General features: G+C 36.6%; 1 protein-coding gene across 1 annotated transcript in view; it reads right to left on the bottom strand.

The window, feature by feature from the left end:
- The window catches only part of lrrk2 (leucine-rich repeat kinase 2), a 137,733-nt gene that overhangs the window by 25,209 nt on the left and 86,252 nt on the right, over positions 1–26,272 (bottom strand). The window contains exons 31-43 of the mRNA XM_043713611.1: positions 24,472–24,690; positions 23,188–23,389; positions 22,057–22,145; positions 20,442–20,629; positions 19,476–19,630; positions 16,941–17,093; positions 16,334–16,525; positions 12,698–12,844; positions 11,711–11,823; positions 8,172–8,362; positions 6,308–6,468; positions 3,064–3,234; positions 1,247–1,347 (exon numbers count right to left, since the gene is read on the bottom strand). Coding sequence (XP_043569546.1) covers positions 1,247–1,347; positions 3,064–3,234; positions 6,308–6,468; positions 8,172–8,362; positions 11,711–11,823; positions 12,698–12,844; positions 16,334–16,525; positions 16,941–17,093; positions 19,476–19,630; positions 20,442–20,629; positions 22,057–22,145; positions 23,188–23,389; positions 24,472–24,690 — 2,082 coding nt within the window. The remainder of the gene's footprint in view (positions 1–1,246; positions 1,348–3,063; positions 3,235–6,307; positions 6,469–8,171; positions 8,363–11,710; positions 11,824–12,697; positions 12,845–16,333; positions 16,526–16,940; positions 17,094–19,475; positions 19,631–20,441; positions 20,630–22,056; positions 22,146–23,187; positions 23,390–24,471; positions 24,691–26,272) is intronic.

Below are 26,272 nucleotides of genomic sequence, written 5' to 3'. Positions count from 1 at the left end.
AATCACCACTATCAAAACAAAAATATGAGATAGATTTGTAAAGCCTGTTAGTTGCCCAATGAATCAACTGGTTTAGGGTGAAAATGCAATGTAGAATACAAATAAATTAATTAGCATATCCTGTTACCCTAAAATCATGGTTATTCAATTTCTTCATAATTGATTTATTTTTAAACAGCTGTCTAAATAATCCATTATTCCTCTACTTTGGCAATAATAGATAGGTGACCTCAGCCTTTCTCATTAAAACCAAGCAACAGAAAACTTTCATTTTCTTTTGTACTGAAACATCTCAACAAAATGATTCTATAAGACAATTTCTCTCTGCCCATCACTTTTGCAAGAACCATCTGGAGTAGATAAAGGGACATTTGAACAAACATTGTAATAATATGTGTTTAAGACTCATGGGTGACAGGGTCTCTCCTACTGGCTGGATAGCTGACAACAGCCCCTGTTCCCCCTTCTTGTGAAGTCTCCAACTGCCACCCTCTCATCTGATTAAATATCACCACACTCACAATGGGAGAATGCATTAAACTTCATTGAGTAAGATTGACACTATTGTGATTATTGGTCAGAGAAGTTTGCCATAACCATCGATTCCTTCACACATGTTTAGTTTTATCAAATAACTCATTAAATACAAATAACATAGCTATGTAATATTGGAAACCAAAACAAAATAAAATGTAATTCCAAATGGAGATATAATTGAATAACATCTACAGATTTGGCAGCAGTGACTGTGAAAATGTGTTAGTTTATCCTTAGACAGTCTGACACTTTGATATTTATTCTTAAAATAACTGAACTGTTTCCTCGCCAGATTAGTTCCTCATTAATTGTCTCTAATTGGATCACTGCTTAATTCTGGAATTTAAGAACACACAAAAAAAAGTGAGGCAAAATCAATTTGGCACATCAAATTTACTCAATGCAGAATCCAGGTGTATTTGTGCATGTTTCCTCACCATTTATGGATGTGGCCAAGAGTGGGCTTCCGCACTGCAGAACACGCTAAAGATAAAAAAAACTGCCCCAGCGAAAGTACTGGCAGCTATACACTGTATAGATAATATCCTCAAGATCAAAGACTTTTCGATTAATTTTATAAACTACATATTACATGAATGTATCCGAATGGATTAAATTTCATTCGAACTCCATTTGCAGATGGACACACATTATCATTTGTAGATTATTTTGGTTTACATGTTAATTTACTATTTTTGTAAATTCTTACCTGAGAAGCTGGTGGCCTGTCCTCAGGGTTTTGCTTCAAACAATCATCAATTAAACTTTGGACAGCGGGCCATGGATCACAATCAAATTCTTTGACTGGATCTAAAAAGAAACAAACATTGCGCGTTACATTCAGGTAAATGACGCTTTCAAAAGTCTACATCTTACAGAGGACATAAAATATGAACAGAACTCCTCATTTAAAATCGTTGCGTTCCTGAAAATTGTGACTGCAAGTGAAATTACTAAGTGAATTTTAGGTTCTCATAGCAATCAAGGCTAAAAGTAGAGTTAGGTTCCTTCAGACATTTCTTGTTCAGAACAAAAAAAACGTTGTAAATACTGTACCCCACATGCTATGTATTTCTACCATCAATAAGTTGTAAAGTAATTCAAAATATAAACAAAACTCTGTAATGTTAAGTACTTCAGGACCTTTGACATCAGAAAATAGTTTTAAGAAATTATCAAGTTAAAATGGTGTACATTCCGAAATGCCTAGATTCATAAACAAAATAACCCGTAAAATAAAATCCATCTTAAAATATAGAAAAAAAAACAAAGAAATAATCACTGCAAATTTTAAAATTACACTCAGCTGAGGAGATTTTAATTGGTCAATTTTCATCCAGTGGCAGAAGCCCAGGACTACTTGCACTGACTATTTTCTGCCACTAGATAGCGCTTAAGACTTCAAAATGAGTTCAGAATGGGAGTCAGCAGAGCAGAAAGTACCTGGTCATGGCAATGGACACCGGAGATGTTAAAAATCAGAACAGACGACAGGAACAGGAGCTGGCTGGGTGTGACAAGAGGGCTGGGGTAAAAATTGGGGCAAAAACTAGGTAGAAAATGGAATGCCAACTTGAACAGGAAGAATCTTCAGTGGTAGCAACAGATACCAGGGATGTTAGAAGTGAGAAGAAGGTAGAATAGGAGTGGGAGAAAGGACAGAGAATTTAGCATTGCATGCAGGAGTGGAAACATGAGGGTAAAGGTCTTGTTAGCAGGCAGGCCATAGAAATGGATATGCTGTTACTATTTAAGTATGACATGGAGGAGCCAGTGTTGTACGGGAATGGCCAAAGTTAAAAATCACACAACACCAGGTTATAATCCAACAGGTTTATTTGGGAGCACTAGCTTTTAGAGCACTGCTCCATCATCAGCTACTTGTAATGGCATTAAAGTTAAATACTGTTAATTCAGGCAAGGATAAAATTAGGACTTTCTATAAAGGCAAAATACTGAAGATGTTGGAAATCAAAAATACAAATAGTAAGTGCTGGAAATATTAAGTCAGACAGTGCATGTGCAGAGAGAAAGAATGTTAATTTTTCAGGTCAATAATTTTTTGTTTAAAACCTATGTAGTTTTCCAAGTGTCAGAAGATTTTCATTGGGACTAAACTCAGTATCAAGTTTGCAGAATCAAGCCCATTTTGATATTTGTGTATTGTGTGTTACTTCAATTTCTTTCTTTTCCCAATTCTAGAAGGTTATGCCTTAGCAATCAAAAGATCATAATTTCATCAAAAGTGATAATGTGTTCTTGGTAATTGTCCTGATGTTAGGAACCACATCTTTATCATCAGACACAATTCTAAGCTACAGCTTCGCCTAAGAGGAAGATAAAATGAAATTAGTCATAAATCACACGTCATGTTGTGCAATAATACTGGTCTTTAGAGGAATGCTTAATGTAATCTAACCAACGTTTTCTAAAAAAAATGTACTGGGATGAAAAAGAAATTGTTATGTTTTTTATACAAAATTTAAATAAAAATTATTTTGTCATTCACCAATTTAAAAATTTTACCTGGCAATTTCCCCTGAATCGCCATCTCATCAAAGTCATTTGGAAACTTCATTCCATAAGAGATTCTTTCACCATTAGTAATCAGATCATATAAAAGCAATCCAAATGAATAAACATCAGCCTGATGATTATAAATGACATTTCCTTGAGCAACCTCTGGTGCTCGAAATCCTAGCAAACAAAAATAATAATTATGTAAATTCAGAAACACTTAATCAAACTAACATAAAAATATTAGGATTCTAGCTGACTGTAATAGTGGACAAAGTCAGATCCCATGGCTTTAAAACCTAGCTTCATTATTATAGGTTTTGCTTTTGCAGTTGATTACCATTTGTTAGTCACTGAACAAATTCACATGCTGTCACTAATTTTTTAGTTAAAAATATAAGTTTATCCCTCAAAATAAAAAAAAGCTTTGAAGACAGTTTATAAAGATTTTAACATAAAACAGCAAACAAACTCTTCAAAGCTACACAGCAATATCCTTTACAGATACGTATTCCTAATAAAGTGTCCTTCTGCTAGTGTAAAATTGTTCTATTATTCTTTTATTCTTAAATCTGATATTTCTAAACGGATCTCAAAAACACTCATGGCCTTTGGTCTGTTTTCTGATATGTCACAAAAATTCAACTTAACAAACACCTCATCAATTAGAGTCATAGAGATGATCCTAAAAGCACGGAAACAGACCCTTTGGTCCAACTTGGCCATGGCCGACCAGATTTCCTAAATTAATCCAGTCTCATTTTCCAGCACTTGGCCCATATTCCTCTCAACCCTTCCTATTCATATATCCATCCTGGACTTTTAAAATGTTATAGTTGTCCCAATCTCTGCCACTTCCTCTGGCAGCACTTTCCATACACAGACCACCCTCTGCATGAAAAAGCTGCCCCTTAGGTCCCTTTAAGACTTGCCCCTCTCACCATAAACCTATGCCCTTTAGTTCTGCACTCCCCCACCCAGGGGAACAGACCCTATCTATTTACCCTATCCAGGCCCCTCATGATTTGAGGTTACCCCTCAACTCCAGGGAAAACAGCCCCAGCGTATTCAGCCTCTTCCTTAACTTCACAGATATTCTCCCGATTACTGGACTGAATCAACTTGTTTTGAAAATTTTGTTTGTTCCAAACAACTTTCTGATCTCCTAAAGAAAAATGCATTTACCCTCACAGAACTGAAAGCACATATCTATTTTACTTCTATTTTAAATTTCAAATTCCCAAAATAAATATAATACATCTTTATGATAATGTTTAATTCCATTCCGCTAAAATCATTGGTGCACAAATTAATCAACTGAAGTCAGTTTGGGCCATTGAATTCACTCCAGTGTTTTATTGCCATTCCAACTTTCAAAATCCCGACATAATGCACTTTCCAGAAAGCTACTTGCTCCTTTTTAATATTTCGGTGTTGCTACTGATTGTGAAACACTGCAACAGCGATTTTTCACTTACTCAATATTGTTTTTAAATACCACGTATATTTGAGTAATAGTCGATTTTTTTGACTACATTTTAAAGTTAAATTCCTTTTGAGGGGCTGAAATTCATGCCTGTCAAAATTCATACTGCATCATTAGCAGAAGGCCAGCTGATCGCTAAATGAATAAAGAAAACAAACGAATTATGGTCATTCTGAAAATCCGAAGCAGAACTTACCAGCCAGCGGACTGGAAGACCAGATGCAGAACAAATGACAGACTGGAAAGTGAGAGCGGGACGTGACGGCTGTCACACTGACTCATAAATGTTGATCTGTTATCTGTGAAGAACTAGGGTTGACTTTTACACAAGATATATGGAAAATTCCAGGTTATTTGGCCAAAGAAAGGGGTCGACTTTTACATGAGATCAACTATTACTTGAGTATATGTGGTACATTATACAAACAGTTTGATGTGAGATGTATTTGCCAATTCCAATACAATCTGTTCCATGCAGAATGTCATAATTCAAACCTGGCACCGAAGTTAGAACTAATCGACAATGGGTTGTAGAAGCAAAAGTAGTCTCTCTGCAGGGATAAGAGCAATTTGTTTTGAAACAAAAAGGGCAGAGAGAAATAGGGCAGGGTAAACAAACAAATTTGCTATCTAATATTATCTAGCAGTACTTGATCATGATAAGATGTCTAAAATTAGAAGAATATTCTGATGTTTGGTTTTAAATGCAAGTTGTTCTTTAATTCTTTCACTAATATATTTTGATTTGATGATCACAATCCTAGAAGTGAAGGGCAGAGGCAAAATAAAACAATATATAATCTTCCCAAAACCTTGATTTCATACAAGATATTGGATTTATTGAATAGGTAAAGCAATTGATGACGCGAAATACTCTACCCACAATCTTGTCCTTTAAGTCACGTCATAACTTTCTTAATTATGACATGACGCAAAATAAAGGGAGCAAGGAACATTTCAGAAGAGAACCATCTGATTCATATTCAGTTTTAAAGCCCTTAGGTTGCCAGATCAGATAAACAGAACTGCTTTTTCTCATTTTGGAAGAACACAGACATTGAGGACTTCGGCTTTAAAGAAAAATACAGTATTAGATTTAGTATACATGAGTAAGTTAATAGAGTTAGATAGATTAGGTAGGAGAAAGACTGGGCCTACACTTTAAATTTAGAATACACAGCACTAGGTTAGGTAAGAGGAAATGCTTTTTTCCTTGCAGTCATGAACCTCTCAAATAAATCGCCAACAATTGCAACGAATGCAGATTCACAGTACATGTTCAAAGAAGAATTCCAAGTATCCCAGGAGTGGAAAACATCTCTGAATATAGAAAGTAAGTTGGATTTGATCAGGAAAATTTCAAGAAGCCACGATGAATTGATCAAGCTTCAGAGAGGAATTTAGCAGAAATTTTCATCATCTGACTAAAGTTGTTTTTATTTTCATCCTTCTCAGGAGTTTGTATAGCTGTATGGGAGTAACAATGTGGGGCAGGATTGTGGTGGGTATATATCAATTGAACATCATAACATATTAAGATGCGACCATATAACTTACTTTCTGGTCTTTGCCTACCCTGTTCAGAAGTTTATTTTACAGATTGTTACCAAATAATCTAAACAGCAGTGAGCTCCAGTTATGGATAGAGTTTTGGCCCAATGATAAATAAGCTACATTTATGAACACAAAGACATCAAGACTAAATTAAAATTTTCTAATAAAACATGGTTCAGAGGATCCTATTTGTTCAAACTTGTAAATTTCTACCTGGTGTGCCTTCAGAGCTCTTGATTCCCATTCTGCTGCAATACTGAGCAATTCCATAATCAGCAATTTTGGCAATTATAGCAGAGTTAGGATTGAAACTGAACAGCAATACATTGTGAGGCTTCAAATCCCTATAAATTATCATTGATGAATGCAGATATCTGTCAAAAAAGATATAACATGTTAACAGTCAAGGGCAAGTATAAGCATTTTACAGAATTTATACTTGGGAGTGAGAAAGCAATAATCTAATTGATTGATATATATCCAGTAAATACTTATGAGAAACCTATGATTTCTATTCATCACCTGAATCTGGCCTAATATTAAGCAAAAATGCAGAAGTCACTTCAAACGATTAATTATCGTATTATAAAGCTTCAGGGAATTAATGCTGACATGTAACTCTGTAAAACCTGTAACAATATAAAGTTTTCAGCAGTAAAATGTTTCTGTACAAGATGACATTATCTTTAGGATTAATTGTCTGGGTGTAATTATTGTAAATCTACCAAGAAACAAAAGTAAGCTATTTTAGTCCTTGGAATATCACATGCAACTCTGGACATCTTGAAAGGGTTCGGAAAAGATTTACAATGATGTTGCCAGGGTTGGAGGATTTGAGCTATAGGGAGAGGCTGATTAGGCTGGGATTGTTTTCCCTGGAAAGTCAGAGGCTGACAGGAAACCCCTTAGAGATATATAAAATCATGAGGGACATGGATAGGATAAATAGACAAAGTCTTTTCCCTGGGGTGGGGGAGTACAGAACTAGAGTGAGAACAATAGTTTAGGTTGAGAGGGGAAAGATATAAAAGGGACCAAAGGGACAACTTTTTCACATAGAGAGTAGTAGGTGTATGGAATGAGCTGCCAGAGGAAGTGGTGGAGGGTGGTACAATTGCAACATTTAAAAGGCATCTGGATGGGTATATGAATAGGAAGGGTTTAGATGGAAATGGGCCAATGGGACTAGATTAGGTTGGGATATCTGGCTGGCATGGACAAATTGAATTGAAGGATCTGTTTCAGTGCTGTACATCTCTATGACTCCATCTAGTATTTGCTTACTGTGTGCCATTTACTATTTTACATTATAGACAGAAATGTTACAAAAAAACCAAAAGGTATCAGCTTTCTAGAAGTCAACTTTATTTTAAATGAAGTGACATGAAGTAGTCAACATGAGTATAAGTAACACTGATAGAAATGACTTGGTAAAGACATTCAATAACACACTATTTCATTTGTGCTTCATACTTCTACAAGTTGCATTTCTACACCACTATTCACTTCCAGAGGGATATCAAAAAGTGCTTTCCAAATTAAAGAAAAATCTATTGATTTGCAGCAGCAGGAAAAGAAGTGGTTAGTTGAGAGTAGAATCAAAAATCAAGACTTTAAGAGAGCTTCTGAAAGCAGAGAGGAGGCAAAACAGATCTACCTCCTGGGCCAGATAGACCATTCAATGTGAGCAATATCATAAATAATTATGAAATAAAATATCAGTCTATTACATATACTGTTCTTCTGCTAGCATTTATTCTACAGTTGAGCTTTTTTGTTGTAAAACACACCAACATTTTTTTCTTTAAACAATGCCAAAGAAGAAATCATCTTTTTTCTTACCTTTCCAAAATTAAGTTAAAACTTGCTAAAAATTTACTTTCTCTCAGATTTCTCGTTTATATTAAGAATAATGGCTGCAGTTAACAATCATGGTTCATTACAGGTAAGATTCCTATTTAAGTTTCTTACTGACAAACTTAAAAATAAGATCCAATATTATAATTAATAGCTTGAATTTATCCTCGAAAGTCTGGTGCTAATTACAACAAGCTGCCATGTATTGAATTATAGCTACCTTAAGCCATCAGCTACATGTAAAGCAATCCGGTGTTGAAGTGTTTGAGTAAGGTGGTCTTTCTCATTATTAAACAGGATGTCCAGAGAACCTTTGGGTGCCAATTCCATTACCAACATCTGGGGTCGAAAGTCAGCCGCCAAGAGAGAGACCAAACTGGGATGATGCAAATAACTAAGAATTGCAAGTTCCTAAATATAATAGAATTGAAGTTTATTAATTTTCTCCAGGCAAGAATAATGAGGTAGTTTCAAATTTGGGTGGAATTGACAATTAAATATTAATTTCACTCAAAATCTAAGGTTTTTTTTAAAAGAAGTATTCTTTATCTCAGCTTTCCACTCAAACTCACTTCATTGAATTTAAAATGTGCCATGAACTAATGCATTCTCAAAATCCATTAATAAGATGGCGTGCCAGCACAGGAAAGGTTTCTGTCTTAGTACGTTTGTAAGATGATCTTGGAATACAAATGTAACATGTGACACTACTAACAAGCAGAATGTGTAATGAAGATGCAATGAAGAGTAGGTTTCAGACATGTTCAGTCACATCAATAGCTTGTGAAGATTGCTTCCAAGTATGAACAGATTTTTAAATTCAAGGCACTGATATTCTCTATGGGCTGTGACTATTTCAATGAAACAGTATAAAATTACAAATTACAATTCAAGTAATTTGAATAAAATTATGAATAATCAGTACTTGAGGATTATTTTTAAATCCAGATGATGATTACACATTGAAAGGTGAACACTTTAAGATATCGTTATTACCATAATAGCTCTGGATCATGCGGCATGCAAAAACAATTGGTAAACAGGTGTGTGACATAGTTGATGGAGCTAGATGTACAATCCTGATGAAATAATGATTACTGCCAGTCTTTAATGCCTCCAATCAAAAAACAGACTACTAGTAAAAGATTAATCAAACGTGACTCTTAATTTCTCTTTGCATTAATTTACTAGTGAGGAAGACAATGCGGTACAGAAATTAGAATGAATGACTGTGATATGCTTAAAGAAATTAGCAAGACAGAGGAGGAGGTTCTGAGTGATCTGCCAGGCTTAAAATTAGATAAGTCCCCAGGGTTGGATGAAATCCCAGGCTCATGGAGGAAATAGCAGGGGTGTGACAATAATTTTCAACTCTTCTCTGGCCACAGGATAAGTGCCAGAGGACTGGAAGACAGCCAACATGATACTGTTATTCAAGAACAGATCAAGGGCTAAATTCGGAAACTACAGGTCAAATCAGTCTAACCTCAGCAGTGAGGCAAATATAGAAAGCAATTCTGAGGGTTACAATTAATTTGTACTTGAGAGGCAGAGATTAATTAAGAAGTCATAATGGTTTTGTTAATGTGACGTCTGACCAGCTTGATTGAATTTTTCAAAACAGGTGACCAGGTGTATGGATGAGGATAATGCATCTGATGTTAATTAATTGGACTTCAGAAAGGCTTTTGATAAGGTGCTGCAAGGGAAACCTACAGCGAAGGTAACAGCCATTTAATCCAAGGATATTTATCTAATTGGATTCAGAATTGGCTGAGTAGCACAAAACAGAAAGCGGTGGATTAGGGCTGTTTGTGTGACCGGAAGCTTGTGTCCAATGGAGTTACGCAGGCATCAATGTGTTTTGGGGCTCATGCTAATTGTGTTACATATAAACAATTCACACTTGAATGAAGGAGTGTTGATCAGTAAGTTGGTGGATGATATGAAAACTGGTGAGGTCGTAAAGTGTGAAGGGGTCAGCCAAGATTACAAGAGGATATAGATGCACTGGTCAGATGGGCTGATCAGTCACAAATGGAATTCAATCTGGATAAGTGTGAGGATAGGCACTTGGGCAGGCAAAAAAGGCAAGGGAATACATGATGAATAGCAGGACTCTGGCAAGTACCAAGGGTCAGAGATCTTGGTATGCATGTTCACTGGTTACTTAACGTAACAGATGAGGTAGATATAGTGGTCAAGAAAGCTTTATTTGCGAAGGCTTGGAGATAAAGAGCATGGAGGCTACACTGAAAGGTTGTTTAGGCCACAGCTAGTGTGCAGTTCTGGAATCCACATTATAGGAGGTATATGATAGCACAGGGAAGGGTGCAGAGGAGATTTAAAGGACTAGGCTAGAGAGTTTCAGTTATGAAGAAAGGTTGGATTGACGGGTGTTTTCTTTGGAGGAGAGGTAATTGAGGTGGGGAAGTGATTGAGATGTATAAAATTATGTAGCGCATAGATAGTGTAGACAGAAAGGAAATTTACATCTTGGTAGAGGGATCAGTCCCCGGGGGCATATATTTAAAGGACAGGAGGTTTAGAGGGGATCAGACGATAGTTTTATTTTCCCACTCAGAGGTTGATGGCAATCTGGAACTCACCGCCGGTAAGGGTGAGACAGAAATCCTCATAACATTTAAGAAGTATTTAGATGTAAGCATTGGCATTGCCAGTGCACAAGGCTATGGTCCAAGTACTGGAAATGGGATTAGGATAGCTAAGTGGCTGTTTTTGACTGCCGTAGATTCAATAGACAATAGGTGCAGGAGTAGGCCATTCTGCTCTTCGAGCCTGCACCACCATTCAATATGATCATGGCTGATCATCCTTAATCAGTATCCTGTTCCTGCCTTATCTCCATAACCGTTGAATGGGCCAATGGGCCTTTTCATGTGCTGTAGACCTCTGACTCTAACAATGAAATCCCAATTATTATGAGTATTTTAATTTTCTTTTTGAAATGGACAGAAATATGAACAGATCTTGAGCAGGTGATATGTAGATAGAACATCAATGCATAAGTTGTCATTCAAGTTGAAGTCACAAGAGAGAGATGATAACTGGCAGTAGACCAGGTGTCTCCAAAATTGATCAGTAAGCAGTCTTATGCAAAAAGTCACACTGATAGGTAACTTATAGGTATGACTTGATGGAAAATAAAATGTGAATAGGAATGTTAAAGTCAGTTATGATCTTTATGTCACTTCATTTGAAGAATCTGATCAATCGAGATGTGAAAGTCATAGATGGGCCATGAAAGAAGCAATAAGTAACAAAGATATAATAGGACTGGAGTGGAATCTTAGAATTTCATGAGTTCTCATCAGTTGAATATTTTGTTGTTAACATAGGTTTTGTAGGGTAAAACACCATAGGCTTACCATTGGCTGTATGATTATTTATGGTCAATATTAGTTCTTATATGCTTATCTGTAAATATCTAAATACAATGCTCTGAATTATTTAATTTTTGGAGTAATTTTTATCTTAAATTTCCATAAGGAACTCTATGGAAATGACACTGACAATTTGGAGACATCAAGATATAGAAATATTGATGCCAGTTCGGTATTATATGAATATTCATGGCTTACATTGCAGTGAAGGAGAGCTGAATTGGGGTACCTTCATAGAAGCAAAAAACAAAATCAGTCAAGTGGTCAGCAAGTTTAATTTTTGCTAAAAATTTACAGTGAAAGTATTTCTATGAAGCACAAAAGTGCACTATGAAATGCAATTTTTATCACATACTTGTCGCAGAAGACGATGTAGATGCATTTGTGACACATGCTTGTTAAAAATCTTAACAGCCACTTCTTCACATTTATAAGTTGCCCGATAGACAGATGCAAAACCTCCATCACCTTTAAAAGAAAACAAGTAAACTGAAGTTCACATTTCACAAAGAAAATTATGTATGCAAATTTTTCACCAATATTTTGATAAGCTTTAATAATTAATTCCTTAAAAAGCCGAATTAGATATGTGGTTGAGAAGATGATCAAATTCAGAATTAGTGTCTTAATAAAATTAAAATCTCTCACTATCTGAATAACTTATTTGTCAAAGTGTCAACTTAAGTGTCAGATCAGCCTGTTTGAATTATTCCCAGTGCAACAGGTTCTGGTTAACAGCAGTGCAAACATTTTCAACAAATCTTATTATTAATATACGTCAGATCAAAAATTATTGGCTGATGTTTTCTAAAGTGAGGTGTAGAACAGGCTACATCCATGGGAGTTTAGAAGATTAAGAATAACTGTGTTAAGGCCTACAAGATCCTAAGAGGATATTTCTCCTCAAGGGAGAGACTACAACTAGCAAACACTGGTTTAAAAAAAGGGGCTTACCATTTAAGACAGGGATGAGGCAAATTTTTTGCAGAGAGCATTGCAAATCTTTGGAACTCAATTTCCCAGAGAGCAATGGAGGCAGAGTCATTTAATATTTTATATTATTATTTAATATCTTTCAGGAAAAACTAGAGTGATTCCTTTGTTAGTCTATAGCAGGGGTTTGGGGCTAAGCCCACAATCAGAACAGCTAGCATCTTTTCGATTGTTACAGTGGGCTTGAGGGGCCAAATGACCTACCTCTACTCCTTATTCATGTGTTTGTATGTACAAATATAAATTAGTATACCTTCTCAATGTATAAACAAACCTTTCACCATTTACATGATATAGCAATTTTAAGCAGAAAGAATAAAACTATAAAATAATTAGAATTAGATTTTACCCAGCAAAACATCACGCGTTTGTTCTAGCTCAAGGTGGTTAACATCCAGCATAATATGCCTGGGTAGATCAACTAGCACAAGGTCTGGAGCCACTCGTGAAATAGAAACCTTGTTGCTTCTATCAGTAGGACAAGTTAAAAAATCCCCTTTAGAAGAAACAGAGAAAATATCTAAATATAGTAACATATACCCTATTGTTGCCTTAAGTAATGCCATTTTTTTCCACTATTACTTGCAAAGATACCATAGAGTACAGATATTTGAATGAGGTGTTCAGAAATACGCTCACAAACAAATCTCAGCCATTTGTTTTCAATTCAAATAATCCATATTTAACACACAGCCTAAAGTAAAATGCTGCAATTTTATCTAAGGCACTTGAGTGCCAATAATCAATTTGAGATCCAAATGATATACAACTAGAATACTATTAAGACTCAGGATGTTGTCTTCAAATATTTCCTACTGTCACAATGCAGTTTGTCAAAATAGCTGTGCACAGGTAGAAAGGGGAGAGTAAAATCACTTGCCCGAGTACCTATAGCAAATGTATCTGCCTTTTCTCCCACTCTTCATAAGCTTTACCAAAGTGAAAGAAAAGAATGCTCATATAACCTTCTCCTCCTGTGAAATGCCTGCTGTTCAGTACCTTTCACAATTGAATATGATGCAGTAAGACAGCTTAAGTCTGTTGGTTGTACACCATTCAGTGACATCCGTAAAGCGCTTTGGTTGTTTTGTATGTAGTTAGTTTGCCCTGTATAATAGCTTCAACAGGTATGGAGCCAATTCTTGGGGCATGCTCCAGACATACCTTTAACACTCAACATGGGAGATCTGGCGTCCTGCTTATGAGTAAAATGAGCAGGATGCTTATAAGATGACCAGTTTGAGGTGATAAAAGAATTGGCTGAAATACTTAAGGCAGAGGATACGACTTTGAGATAAATAAGGAATCAATGAAATTAAGTTACGCTATGGTGTATTGTGGAGGAATTATTAGAATCAGGAATTTTCATAAAAGGATGAGGGAGAATGTCAGGAGGAATATCGCTATATCGCTGAAATTCCAGATCAGTGAAGTTGACACTGGTCATGAAGGAAATGATTTTTCCCAAAGAAGGCTACTATGAACTAGGAAAGAAGAATCAAGCAATTAAAATGAAATCATTCCTCCCTCACCATCCAATAATGACTTTATGAGAGAGGAAGCGATCAGTTTGATAAACCTATTAGGAAACTTGGAAGAGATATCATTCCATGTTGATAACATCAGCTCAATGTGGGGTGGGGAGGTAAAATTGTCAAACATTACTGGGGCAAAGAAGAGCAGGCAAGCTAAGGATCCTGAGACAAGCAATCAGAGAGAGCTAGCTGTATTGGAGCTGATTAGAACTGGTTCTTGCTCTATAGCAAAGAAAGGAGCTAGCTGTTTGTTGAGTCTTTAGTAAGAATTTTCTGATAGTTCAATTTTAATGGGCAAAATGGTAGTAAAGTTAACAATATATGTATAAAAGTTAACATTAGTAAGTGAATAATAACTTTAAAGATGGCAGTTCAGGTGATGTGTCACAACTTCAGCATATGGGAGCTCCTGAATAACATCATGATCTGGGACAAACACGTTTGCAGTAATTGTTCGAATTCCGAGCAGTTTCCTAGAAGCCGATCTACAGTCACTGCTCGGCATTTGGGAGGTGTAAATTTACCTGCATCCGTTGTACCAGGAGGCAGTAAGGGTAAGATCTGTTTGTTTGGTCAGGGATCATGGACAGGAGAGTATGACTGTGAGTAAGGTAAGTAAGGGGACCCAGAAGGAAGGAGTACAAGTATCAGCCTCTGTAATCAGCCAATAGGTGGAGTTCTCTCAGCATTTTGGAAGAGAGCAGCTACAGCAGGGTGGATGTGCAAACTGACTTTGGCACATGGAATAGTGCTGTGGAGCATGTCACAAAAGTTTAGCATGCAGGTGCAGCATGTAATCAAGAAGGTTAATAGAATGCTACCCCTTATTACATGGAAAATGGACATAAAAGACTGGATGTTATGCTTCAAATATACAAGGCATTGGTGAGACCACATCCCAAAGCTGTGTGCAGTGTTGGTCTCCTTATTTCAAGGAAATTATAAATGCACTGCAGGTGGTTCAGAGCAGTTTTGATATTTGGAATGAGCTAATCGTTGTACAAGAATTATGAGATTAGACTCACTTCCGCTGAAGTTTAGGAAAGCGAAGGGTGACTTGATTCAAGTGTGTAAGATCCTGAATGATCTTGACACATGGGAAGCATATCTCCTCTTTAGGTCAATTCAGAAAAGTTGGGCACTGTTTTAAAATTGTACCGATGGCCTGGAATTCTACTCTTCACCACATAGTTTGTGTCTCACTTTATTAAACCTTCAAATTTTTAAAGACTACCATTAGGTTACAAATCCTTCTTTTGACTTGATTAATGAGGCCCAGCCTGCTATACATTCTTGGGGTGTATTGTCTCAGTACTTTAACTAAAATCCAACTAATGGCTAGGTCTAAATGAAGTGTAACTTAACTTCACTACAGATTCACTATCCCTGTTGAAGTAAATTCTCGTGCTTAATTTGGTTCACTAATAGCCTTAATGACTCTCAGCACAGTTCTACATGTTCTCCAACCCATTTAGATTCTTATCTTCCAAGCAATTTTGACCTCTTCTTAACATGTTCAGACTTTGGGGTCAATGATTAACTGAATCACTTGGAAAGCGCACATTATCAGTAAGACAGTCAAATAGATGGCTTAATTAATTTTCTTCTAGAAACTTCTGATTGTCAGCCCTTTTAAAAAAAGTTTGATTTTTACCAAGACATCAGTGCACATCAACCAATACCAGTGCTTTTATTGACTTCATGCAAATGAACAGTTACACAAGCTGTCATTGTTGAAAGTATCATTCCTGAAGATCTTACTGCTTGTGATCTTACAATATAGTCAAAAGGTGTGGTGCTGGTAAAGCACAGCAGGTCAGGCAGCCTCCAAGGAGAAGGAAAGTCGACATTTTGGGCATGAGCCATTCATCGGGATGTGGAGGGTGGGACAGAAAGGGGGCTGAGACATAAATAGGAAGAGAGGTGGAAGAGGGGGGCTTAGAAGGCGATAGGTTGATGGAGGTGGGGGGGAGTGATGGTAACAGGTCAGAGAAAAGGGTGGAGCAGATAGGTGGGAAGGAAGATGGACAGGAGGGACAGTTCATGAGGGCTGTATCTGGGATTGGGGGGTGGGGAGAGATGAGGAAACTGGTGAAATCAACATTAATGCTGTATGGTTGGTGGGTCTCAAGGTGGAAGATGAGACTTCATCCTCCAGGTGCTGGGTGGCTAGGATTTGGCAGTGGAAGAGGCCCAGGACTTGCATTTTAGCCAGTACACTTTAATGCTATGCAAAATGATTCTTGCATATTTAACATCATTTATAATTTCAAATTGCTTCCGTCATTGTGAACAGCAGCTATTGTAAAATTGAAAATATTCAGAATGGAGTGATCTACATTTAAATTATATATGTTTTTCACAATTCAAATATGATGGATTATATTTCATTGAGATCCCAGTATTAATGCTAATTATTAGTACTTAATAAATCACACAGAAATTAATACCTTCTTTAGCTATGTCTAGTAAGTCGTCCAGTAGAATCTGCTGGCATTCTTGGTCATCTTCAAAGCTATACAAAGCATATTTCTTCAGAAGAGTGCCTCCTTCCCCAATTATATCTGTCTCCAGGAGGCCTGGAAACCACTCTTCCAGCAAAGAATCAATGTGATCTACAATCTGGCCCATTAAAATGAACCCTGCTCATTTTATGAAACAGAAAAAGGAACAATTTTGTGATCACAGGAGGAAAGCAGTAATTTGTTGAGTTTTAAACATGACTTCTAAGAAGCTTCAAAGCATTGTGCTTTGTGTCTGATATTTGTTTGTAGCTCTTTATTTTGTACTTGAAGCTTACGAGCAAGGTAATGGGGACATTAAGTAGAAGGTCAGAATCTTCATAAAGTGTAGCAAAGCATTTTAAGTCATGGAAGCAGCCTAAGCGGACTCCATTTTATTTAACTTTCAATTGCTACTGCTCTCAGAACATCTGTGAAAAACTAGATGCTACTTATAAATAATGATGTCCTATAACACAAATAGAATTGGATAAAGGTTTGCTAAAGATGTACCCCCGAAATGCCGCTCAACAAAAGATGGAAAGCAGCAGTTTACCTTTCCTGCAGCATGGAACAGTTATTTTGACAACACTCTCTGGCTTATCATCCAATACAGCTGAGTCTACCAGGCAGTAGGCTTCTGGTGACCAAATCAGATAGATTCCTTGTCTCCAATATGTCCTATTAGGCCGTAAACGTTTCTCTCTATCTGAAATGACATAGTTAGCCATGTGCTTAAGCAAAGACAAATAAACAATATACCATTCATTAATTATGGATTTTTCATTCACATCAATGTAACAATGCTTTCTAACTTTTACATTTTATTTGTTCAGTTAGTAATTTATTGCTATGTCTTTATTTCTTTATTAGCAAAGATCATGTTGAATTAACAATATAATTTAATCCAGGAATGTTGTAATTTCAGAGTATTGGGAATTGCATTCTTGATGTTTTAGTTATTTTAATAATGTGGTTATCAAGTTGAAAATATTTTTCAAAAAAATCAATATTCTCAACATGATGGATCAAACCATATAATGAAATATTCAGTAAAGGAAGGAAATGTTACAGTGTGGGGGATGTATTATAAATGTTTCAATAAATTAGTTGCACGGGCAATGCTAAAAGAAGCAGTAGACTTCTGTAATCATGAGCACCAAACATGAGAGGTTACCACTGTTCAATTCTTCATTTCATACAGAGCACAGTAATTCTTACGACTGGCATTGTACTCAAAACCTTATATTATTCACCACCAGTATACAATGGCTGCAAGTACATGCCATCTAAAGGATACACTGCAGTCACTCACCAAACATACATCGAAAGCACATTTTCCAGCAACTTGCATTGCCTAGATCAAGAGATGACTGTGGGAACATCATCACATCTTAACATCCTAACAATGTATCACCATTCCTTAAAAGGCTCAACAATATCCTGAAATTATGATATTAATTGCCACAGTGGCTGCAACTGGACTACTCCAGTTAATAATTGAAGCCTTATCATTACCAAAATTTAAATGTCTACCTCTCCTGTAATTAAAAAAAATGAGTCAACCATGGCTATTAAATGAAGTTAACAATGGCATCACATCGAAGGGTGAGGCTTATAAAATTGCCCAAAAAATGTGACAAGTTTGAGGAATGAGAGATTTTAGAATTCAGCAAAGGAATGAGGCAGAATCTTCCCAGCCCCCAAGCAAAATGGGCAATGGCAGGTCAGTTGGTAAAATATGAAGAGATCAAAAAAATTAGATTCTCAATATTCAATTTTTCACTCAAGTTATTAATGGTGAGCCATGAGCCTTGCTATTGAGCAGCACGATATTGATTTGCATGTATTTACATCTCATTATTAACTTTTCTCAGCTCTATGATATATATCTTGCTATTTCAACAGGCAGTGGAGAGAAAATAGATGGCAACAAGTCATGGCATTCCCCAACATTTCAGGACATACTCAATGGGCAGCAACCACCTTCATCTTTCATCCACAGGGGTTGCCATCAGACACCTATGAACCTCACAACATCATAGCATATCCTGACTGCTTTATAATATGTTCAACATTTAATATTACATCTTGGTTTGCACAGATACCTTGCATTGCAATGCTGCTGCCAGGCCACTTTGCTTAAAGGAGCAGACACTCTTATGCAATGAAACAGGCTGCATCTTAGGGCTCTTAGCTTGTTTTCTTAGAACTTGATCACTTTGTACTTACTTGGATGCCCTCTGCATCTTGCCTTGCCTTTTTACACATTGTCTTCTCATTCATAACTTAGACCCTCATTGTATATCTGTCATCTCTTGTTTTAGCGCAGACACAGAGCCAGGCAGCTTGTCACGACTGCTAGGTGTGATCAGTCAAGGGATAGGCATGTTGCTGTTTTGCACCATACATTGCAAATGTGACAATTACACAAGTGCAAACACACTGCATGCATTTCAACCTAATGGTCATGATTCAAAATCTAACGGGAGCAGTCCTAATTGAGTTCGGGGGATTCCAACACAGTCTGTCAAGGGCAGTGTCCAGTCTTACTCCAGAGATTCAGGCACAGTCAGTCAGCTGCTTGGGGAGGTCAGGGTCAGTGGTTTGTGTAATTATAGTCCACGAAATGGGCTACAGTCAGTCCTGCAACTCCAGGATGGTGGTCATTGATGATTGCCAAAATCTGGCTTTGGCTGGGGGACAGTGGATTGGGATGGTTAGCATTTGAGAAGAGATTCAGGAGACGGGATCCATATTCTCCAGCATTCAGAAGAATTATAGGTGATTGTATTGAGTTATAAAATTCTTGAAGCACTAGGCAGGGAAGACACAGGAAGGATGTTTCCCCTTGGAGCAGATTTAGAACTAGAGACAGTCTCAGGCAAGCAATTTAAGACTGAGATGAGGAGGAATGGAGATAGCATAGGAAAATGGCATTGAAATGGCATAATGAAATGGCATAATGGTTGAAGCACCTGTTCCTGCTCCTATATTTCTGCCAGTTATTCAACAGAATATGAACACACCATATTTACCATCTTTAAAACAGATTGTCAAATGATCAGAATCAACAAAAGGCAAGCCTGACCTTGTCTGCCAAGCATGTAAGAAGAAACCTCCAGTAGCCTGTTGATGAGTCTGGACCAGAATCCCATTGGAAAATATGGCATTACATAAAGCCTTACTATCAATTCGGAGTTTTCACAATGTGGGAGTTCAATTACAGGTCTCTGATCAGGTAAACTAAGAAAAATAAAACGAAGAGGCATGATAAATGCTGTACATCTTATAAAATAAATGTATTGAAAGTCATATTAAAAAATAAAGCAATTGATAAAGCAGTTGATTAACATTATAGTTAACATTCAGAATTTGGTTTTGAAATTGGCCAAATCTTTTAAATGTAGAAAACCATAAAGGGAGAAGCATAATTTAATTCCTCTGATTATAAATATCAAGGGGATGTTTGGTTGCCCATGTCTAATTCGCATTGAACTGAATGGTTTGCTTGCCATTTCAGATTACATTTAAGAATCAATCACATCTCTACGGATTTGGACTCACATGTAGACGAGAATAAATAAGGATGGCAGATTTCCTTCCCAAAAGGACCTCAGTAAACTGGATTTCTTTTAGGACAATGAATGGTAGTTTCATGGTCACTATTGCTGAGACTAAAGGCGTGTTCAAGATTTACCAACTGAATTTAAAACCACCTGCTGTTTATGTTGGGATTTGAAATATTGGTGCCAGAGCCTGGACCTCTGGATTACTTATACACTGGCATTACCATTATGCCAGACTACAAAAAGCACATTAAAACTTCAAGACTATTTGTAATAAAATGCAAGTGCAGTGTACATGCAACATAAAGCTGCTTTTTAAACTTTCTAGTTATATTTATTTTTATTCCTACAAATCGATGAAGAACCACACAACCACTATGGAAAACTATGTCTTATTCCTCCTCTTTTGTTTACTTAATATTCTTTGATATACATATTTTTATTCATGAACTCTGCACATGATTAATGTGTTTTTTATCAAGAGATACCTGCTTGGAACAAGTAGTTGTTCCTCTCCTAAAGGCAAAACAATTTGGAACTTTTCCAGAAGCTTTATGTATTGGGATATGTACTTCTGAGGGAAACTGTTTTTCTGTGAGAGAAAGTTCTCGACATCTGATCGATAAATAATTCCACAAGGATGCTTTGGACAAGTTGCTGCTTTTACAGTCACAATCTAAATTTCAAAAACAAAATGCATTCATTGATATTTGTAATATTTTGGAGCAATTCTACATGAAATCAATCTAATTTTCAATCCAATTTTCAATTTAATAATTGATTTAATTAGGTCAGGATCATGACGAAGTGTGCCAATATGTCCCAGTCATGTTCAATCTAGCTTGTACCACATTTCATTAACTATATGAGAGCTATACGACCCCACACAATAGATCAAAATGAAATTCAGGTATCCAAACCTTTTCCTTTTTTCCTTCCTTTCTCTGCCTCTCTTTTTTTTCCTAAGACTTTAAAGTGTTTTTTAATAAAAGAGAACTTACCTTGGAGCAGCTAAGAGCCAGAACAAAGTGGTCTGGAGGCACGGAGCAGTGCGGAGTGGCTGAGAGCCGGAGCAAGCTAGAAGTATGGAGCGTTGTAGTGCAGCAGGGATGGTTGTTGGACTGGGGTCCAGCGCAGGCGGTCAACGGCTTGCGAGGCCGGTCAGACCATATGTGGAAGCCCCTGCGCTGATCTACTGCAATGTAATGTTTATCTGTAATGTGTTTATCTGACTGTAATGTTTATCTTTTTAAGTATGTCTTACTTCTAATTTATACAATAAATCACTGTAAGGTAACACAATTTTTCTTCTTCTTTATTCCTCTTCTTGTATCTAAGATTTGTACGTAAGTACTTTGTACCTAAGATGACAACATGATAGGCAACATTGTAAACCTTTCACTGTACTCCTGTACTTGAGTACATGTACCAATAAAACCTAATTCTAATACTAAAAATGCTACAAGTGCATTTTTGCATATATTTGCACTGTCACTACCAAATAGCACAGAACTGGAAATTTGTTAAAAAAGTAGAAGATTTTTCTTTATATCGCTTTGGTTGGGAATGTGAGATAATCAAAGAAACTTGTTTCGAAAGAAATGAATATTAAGAACAGAGCAAATTCTAAGATTAGTGATCCTCACAGAAGAAATTCTTCTTCATCTCTTAAATGGGAAACTGTTCATTCTGAAATTTTCCTCTAACTTCTAGATTATCCATAAGGGGAAACATTTACCATAACAGAAGTATCAAGTATGATCTTTTTTGTTAAACCCAATCATGATTATAACCTTCAACATATTCCCTATACATTCATACTTTGCTGATAGCAACAGTTACATGCAAAACTACAAAAATTAACACAAATACCTTCTCTGCATTGAATTCCACGGATCGTATTATTTGTGAAAGCTGATACAAAACAAAACTGTGCTAAAGTTTTCTTAAAATGCAAGACGATGAAATTATATTCTGTAAATATTGCTGCATTACTTTATAACAAGTGCTTCGATTTAAGTAGCAAAGGAATTTCACAGTCTGAACGATATTTCAAATATAATTGATTGTACAACATAAGGTGAACTCATCTAATAGTTGTACCTGTGCCATCATCTTACACAGCCATTGTGGAATTATAAAATAAAGATCCCGCAGGTGAAGAGCTGGGTCATGGAAGTGCAGTAGCACACCTGTAGAGAGAAAACACCTTCAAAATAGTGCAATTGGTTAAAACTTGCTTACAATGCTGAATCATAATGGAAGGTAAACATTTGAATTCTGAGTTGCAATTTGTTGCAAAGCACTTTTGTTGTTGATTTCTAAAGCTCTTGATAATTTGCATCACTTCCACAAGGGTACTGAATTGCATGCAACTGCATAAGCAGCAGTAACCTTTTCAACTTAAATAGGTTTAAGTAAACATATATATTCCACTTAGAGAGAACCGGATTCCCTAATTGACCTTCTTTTCCCTTCTGTTAAGTCTATGATAGTGATATAGCATCTTGATTCTCCAATAGGCATGAATGGCAAAAGTGAAAGTAATACATTCAGCTGAATTCTCTGACCATTTTAAAATGTCATTTAAGAATACACCTGCATTTTTTTTCCCTCTGGTTGTACCATTTGTTACTTTAGAATTGCGATTACTATGACAAAGAAAACTGTTCTATAGCACATCATAGATATCCAAAGAAAAGTAATGGACACCACGCCACAGATAGATTTACTGGTGGAAATGAGCAAAATCTAAAAGAGATGGGCTTTCAGGAGGACAGTTAAAGGAGAAAGCAAAGTAGAAGTTAGATGAGAATTCTAGAGATTAGGAGCCTAAGTGACATTTCTCAGCAGACTCCTGTCAGCAGTTAAAATCAGAAAACCATCCTTCTTGTTTTCACATACTCTTTTATCTTAAGTAGTTATCTTAAACTACTTAAAGAAAGAGGTGGGTGATGACTACTTGATTAACTGCATTAAGGAGAAGTCTAAAAAGAGAAAGTGACAAAAAAACTGAAATGAAAATACCATTTTAAACACAGTTCATTAAAAATCAATCAAATCTGCAAACAGATATTCATTTATTCTGCAGCATCTACTAGAATAAACTGGCTTTGTCCCTTTTTGAATAGAAACAAACACCTCCCCTCTCACATAGGCAAGACTAATTAGGCAGAGTAACTATTTGGAACAGATCACTTAGTTGCTGTTACAGACACTTAAATATTAAAGTACCAGATTCATTGAGGAAGTGAACAGCGTGGGGCAGTTCATTTTCATCCAGTTGCAAATGATTCTCTTGAACTATTTCCAGCAATCGCTGTTGATGAATTACTGGAAATTCTGATAAAACATTCTTTCGTTCCTGTATAATCCTCTTTTCCAATTCCATATAACTATGAGGTATGAGCTGACCTATTACTGGCTGGTCTCTGATCTGAAAAATATTGTTTGAAAATATGAACCTCATTTTGTCATGTCAAAGCAGACCACTCATGCAACAAGAAAGCAGGCTATAAAATAATTAGAACAGACAGTAACAAAGCCATAAAAATTGGCAAGTTAGCATGCAGAAGCAATTTAATTTAAATTTAGCTGCTAGCAAAGACCTATTAATTCTACGATTTGCTTAAACTTTCATTGTTGTTTTATTTCTAATTGATAATCTTAAAAAGATTTCATCATGAAAAAATGCTGCTTGTATAGGAGTAAAGATGATGCATATAATTCACTCATAGTTGATCCCACAGATTTGTCGCAATGACTTCATCATCAGTTTAAACTGAGCTGGGTTCTAATCCTTAACCTCAGAGGTCTGCTTAGACTGTAATAATAGTAGTCTATGAAAAATAATTTATGAAATGAAATATGACCTCTTCTCAGAGTTTCTTCCCTGATCTTCAGATACTCTATACAATTACTTTCTCTTCATTTGAAGGTAATCTGAGTATGTAGCCTGTTGTGGCCATGATGATAAATATAAGGTCCTTGAACCAACAGGTGATTATAAACCACATGAGCTTCATTCTGGCAATGAATAATTTACTGCAAGTTGTCTTGTAAGTTAATTTACTTCTGTCTAATTATGCGCAGGGATCCACTGTTCCACAATGAATGCACAGAAATGCAAATTTTTTACTTTAACAAGTAAATTTAAGGGAAATTCCAAATCTGAAGATTTTCATAATGATAAATGAATGAACGCACGCAGAAGAAAACTGAAACAGTATGGAGAATTGGGCTACATGATAAAATAATGCCCTCTGCAGTCATCATCTGGCATTTTGTACATTTGTTTTAGATGGACTACAAAGGAAATGTGTCTGCAGGAAGTTTATTGAAACACAAATTTTATAGTAATCAAATAATATCATTGCTGAATGGCTGTGTAATGATTGATGAAAATAAGTGACATTAATTATGGAACTAGACCCAATTAAAACATTGAAGTTTGAGACTCTGGTTAGTATCCTTACACATACACACAACTCCAGTCTTTATAACACTTCTTTTGAGCACCTTGAAACTCTGTATTTCAGTAATAATGGCTCTACGCAGTTTTAAAACAGAGTCAGACTCCTCTGTGGCCACCACAAAATGGTAATCACGGATGGGAGGAAAATCATGGTTCTGAAGGAATTCCATCTTAATTTTGGATATGCAATTTTTTTGGTGTTTTTCATTAGTCATATCAACGTGCGTACCGACAAGAATTACAGGACAGGATGAGGCACAGGCCTATTAATAGAAACAAAAAAACTTTTAAACATATTAGAAATCAACTATCTTAATTAAGAAACACAAAAAAAAGACATCATATACCTGAAACCGACTGTATGCGCACAGGTAACATTCAAAGTGCATATTGTACAAGAATACAATATGAGTTAACACAAGAATTAGTGTTAAGATCAGTCGAAATAAATTATGAGTTCAAGATGTTTTACTTTCTCTTATACTCAGCAAAACAATATATGTGAAGTATCATGAGAACCTGTTTCCACGTATGGAGTCAGCTGACCATGAGAACCTTTTTCCACGTATGGAGTCAGCTATTACGAGGGGGATTAGCTTTAAATTAAGGGGTGGTAGGTATAGGACAGATGTTAGGGGTAGATTCTTTACTCAGCGAGTCGTGAGTTCATGGAATGCCCTGCCAGTAGCAGTGGTGGACTCTCCCTCTTTATGGGCATTTAAACGGGCATTGGATAGGCATATGGAGGATAGTGGGCTAGTGTAGGTTAGGTGGGCTTGGATCGGCGCAACATCGAGGACCAAAGGGCCTGTACTGCGCTGTATTTTTCTATGTTCTATATGTTCTATGTTCTATCCCAGTGTCCTCTGTTCCTTACAACTGTAATGTACAAAATCTTGTGACCACTGAGGAATTGATTTTTACTGTACCAATCAAAAAATCATTAATGGAGTTTCATATTTGGATGATTTGATTTGGTTAGGGTTTGGGTTAATGCTCTTTCCTCTGGCAACCCAAGTAATTGAGCACATACTGGAAAAAGATGTGTTTAAAACAATCAAAAAAGGATGGTGTGAAAAATATCTTCTTTATTGCTAAAATTTTTAGGACAAGATTTAGTGCTCCAAGTGCAGGACAGGAATTTTTAAGGAAGACTGGGGAAGATATCATGATTGCATGTCAATTGGAAGTGGCTAATTAATGGCTATATAAAAGGTCTCCTCTCATAAACAGAGAGATATTAGCCATGGGGGCTAGGGTGGCCAATGTCTCCAGCAAACTTGTGGCTAGTTTGGAATATGTAGGGGTCTCTTGTTTGGATACTCAGTGCCCAATGGAGAATGCCCAGAAGGTATTCCACCTCAATCCCACCCTGTCAAGCCCAGTAACCACCAACTGCCAGTGGGCCTGCTGGAAGGAGAACCGGTGGTAATTTGATTGGCTGACAGCTTCCAGAGTTGAAGAGTGTGGTGCTGGAAAAGCACAGTTAGTCAGGCAGAATCCAGAGGCAGGTCTTCCTCTGGAATGATGACAGAGTTCCTTCATCAAGCCAAGGAAAGTAGGCAAGTGGGAGGCTGGAGGAACACAGCAAGCCAAGCAGCATCAGGAGGTGGAGAAGTCAACGCTTCGAGTATAACCCTTCTTCAGAAATTAGCGGGAGTTGCAGATAAAGAGGTGGAGGGTTGGTTATTGGTGGAGAGAGGGGTGGAGAGAGGGGCGAAGTGACGAGGTAGTGATAGGTGAATACAGATGGTGGGTATGAGCTGGTTGGTCAATAAGAGGAAAGAATCCTGTTGGTAACTGCCCTCCAACCAACCTTCCCTCTAGCTATCAACCCTGGATTCA

Source organism: Chiloscyllium plagiosum, chromosome 23 (genome assembly GCF_004010195.1).
Source record: "Chiloscyllium plagiosum isolate BGI_BamShark_2017 chromosome 23, ASM401019v2, whole genome shotgun sequence".
NCBI classification, from domain to species: Eukaryota; Metazoa; Chordata; class Chondrichthyes; order Orectolobiformes; family Hemiscylliidae; genus Chiloscyllium; species Chiloscyllium plagiosum.
This window is presented reverse-complemented; position numbering and strand designations above follow the sequence as displayed.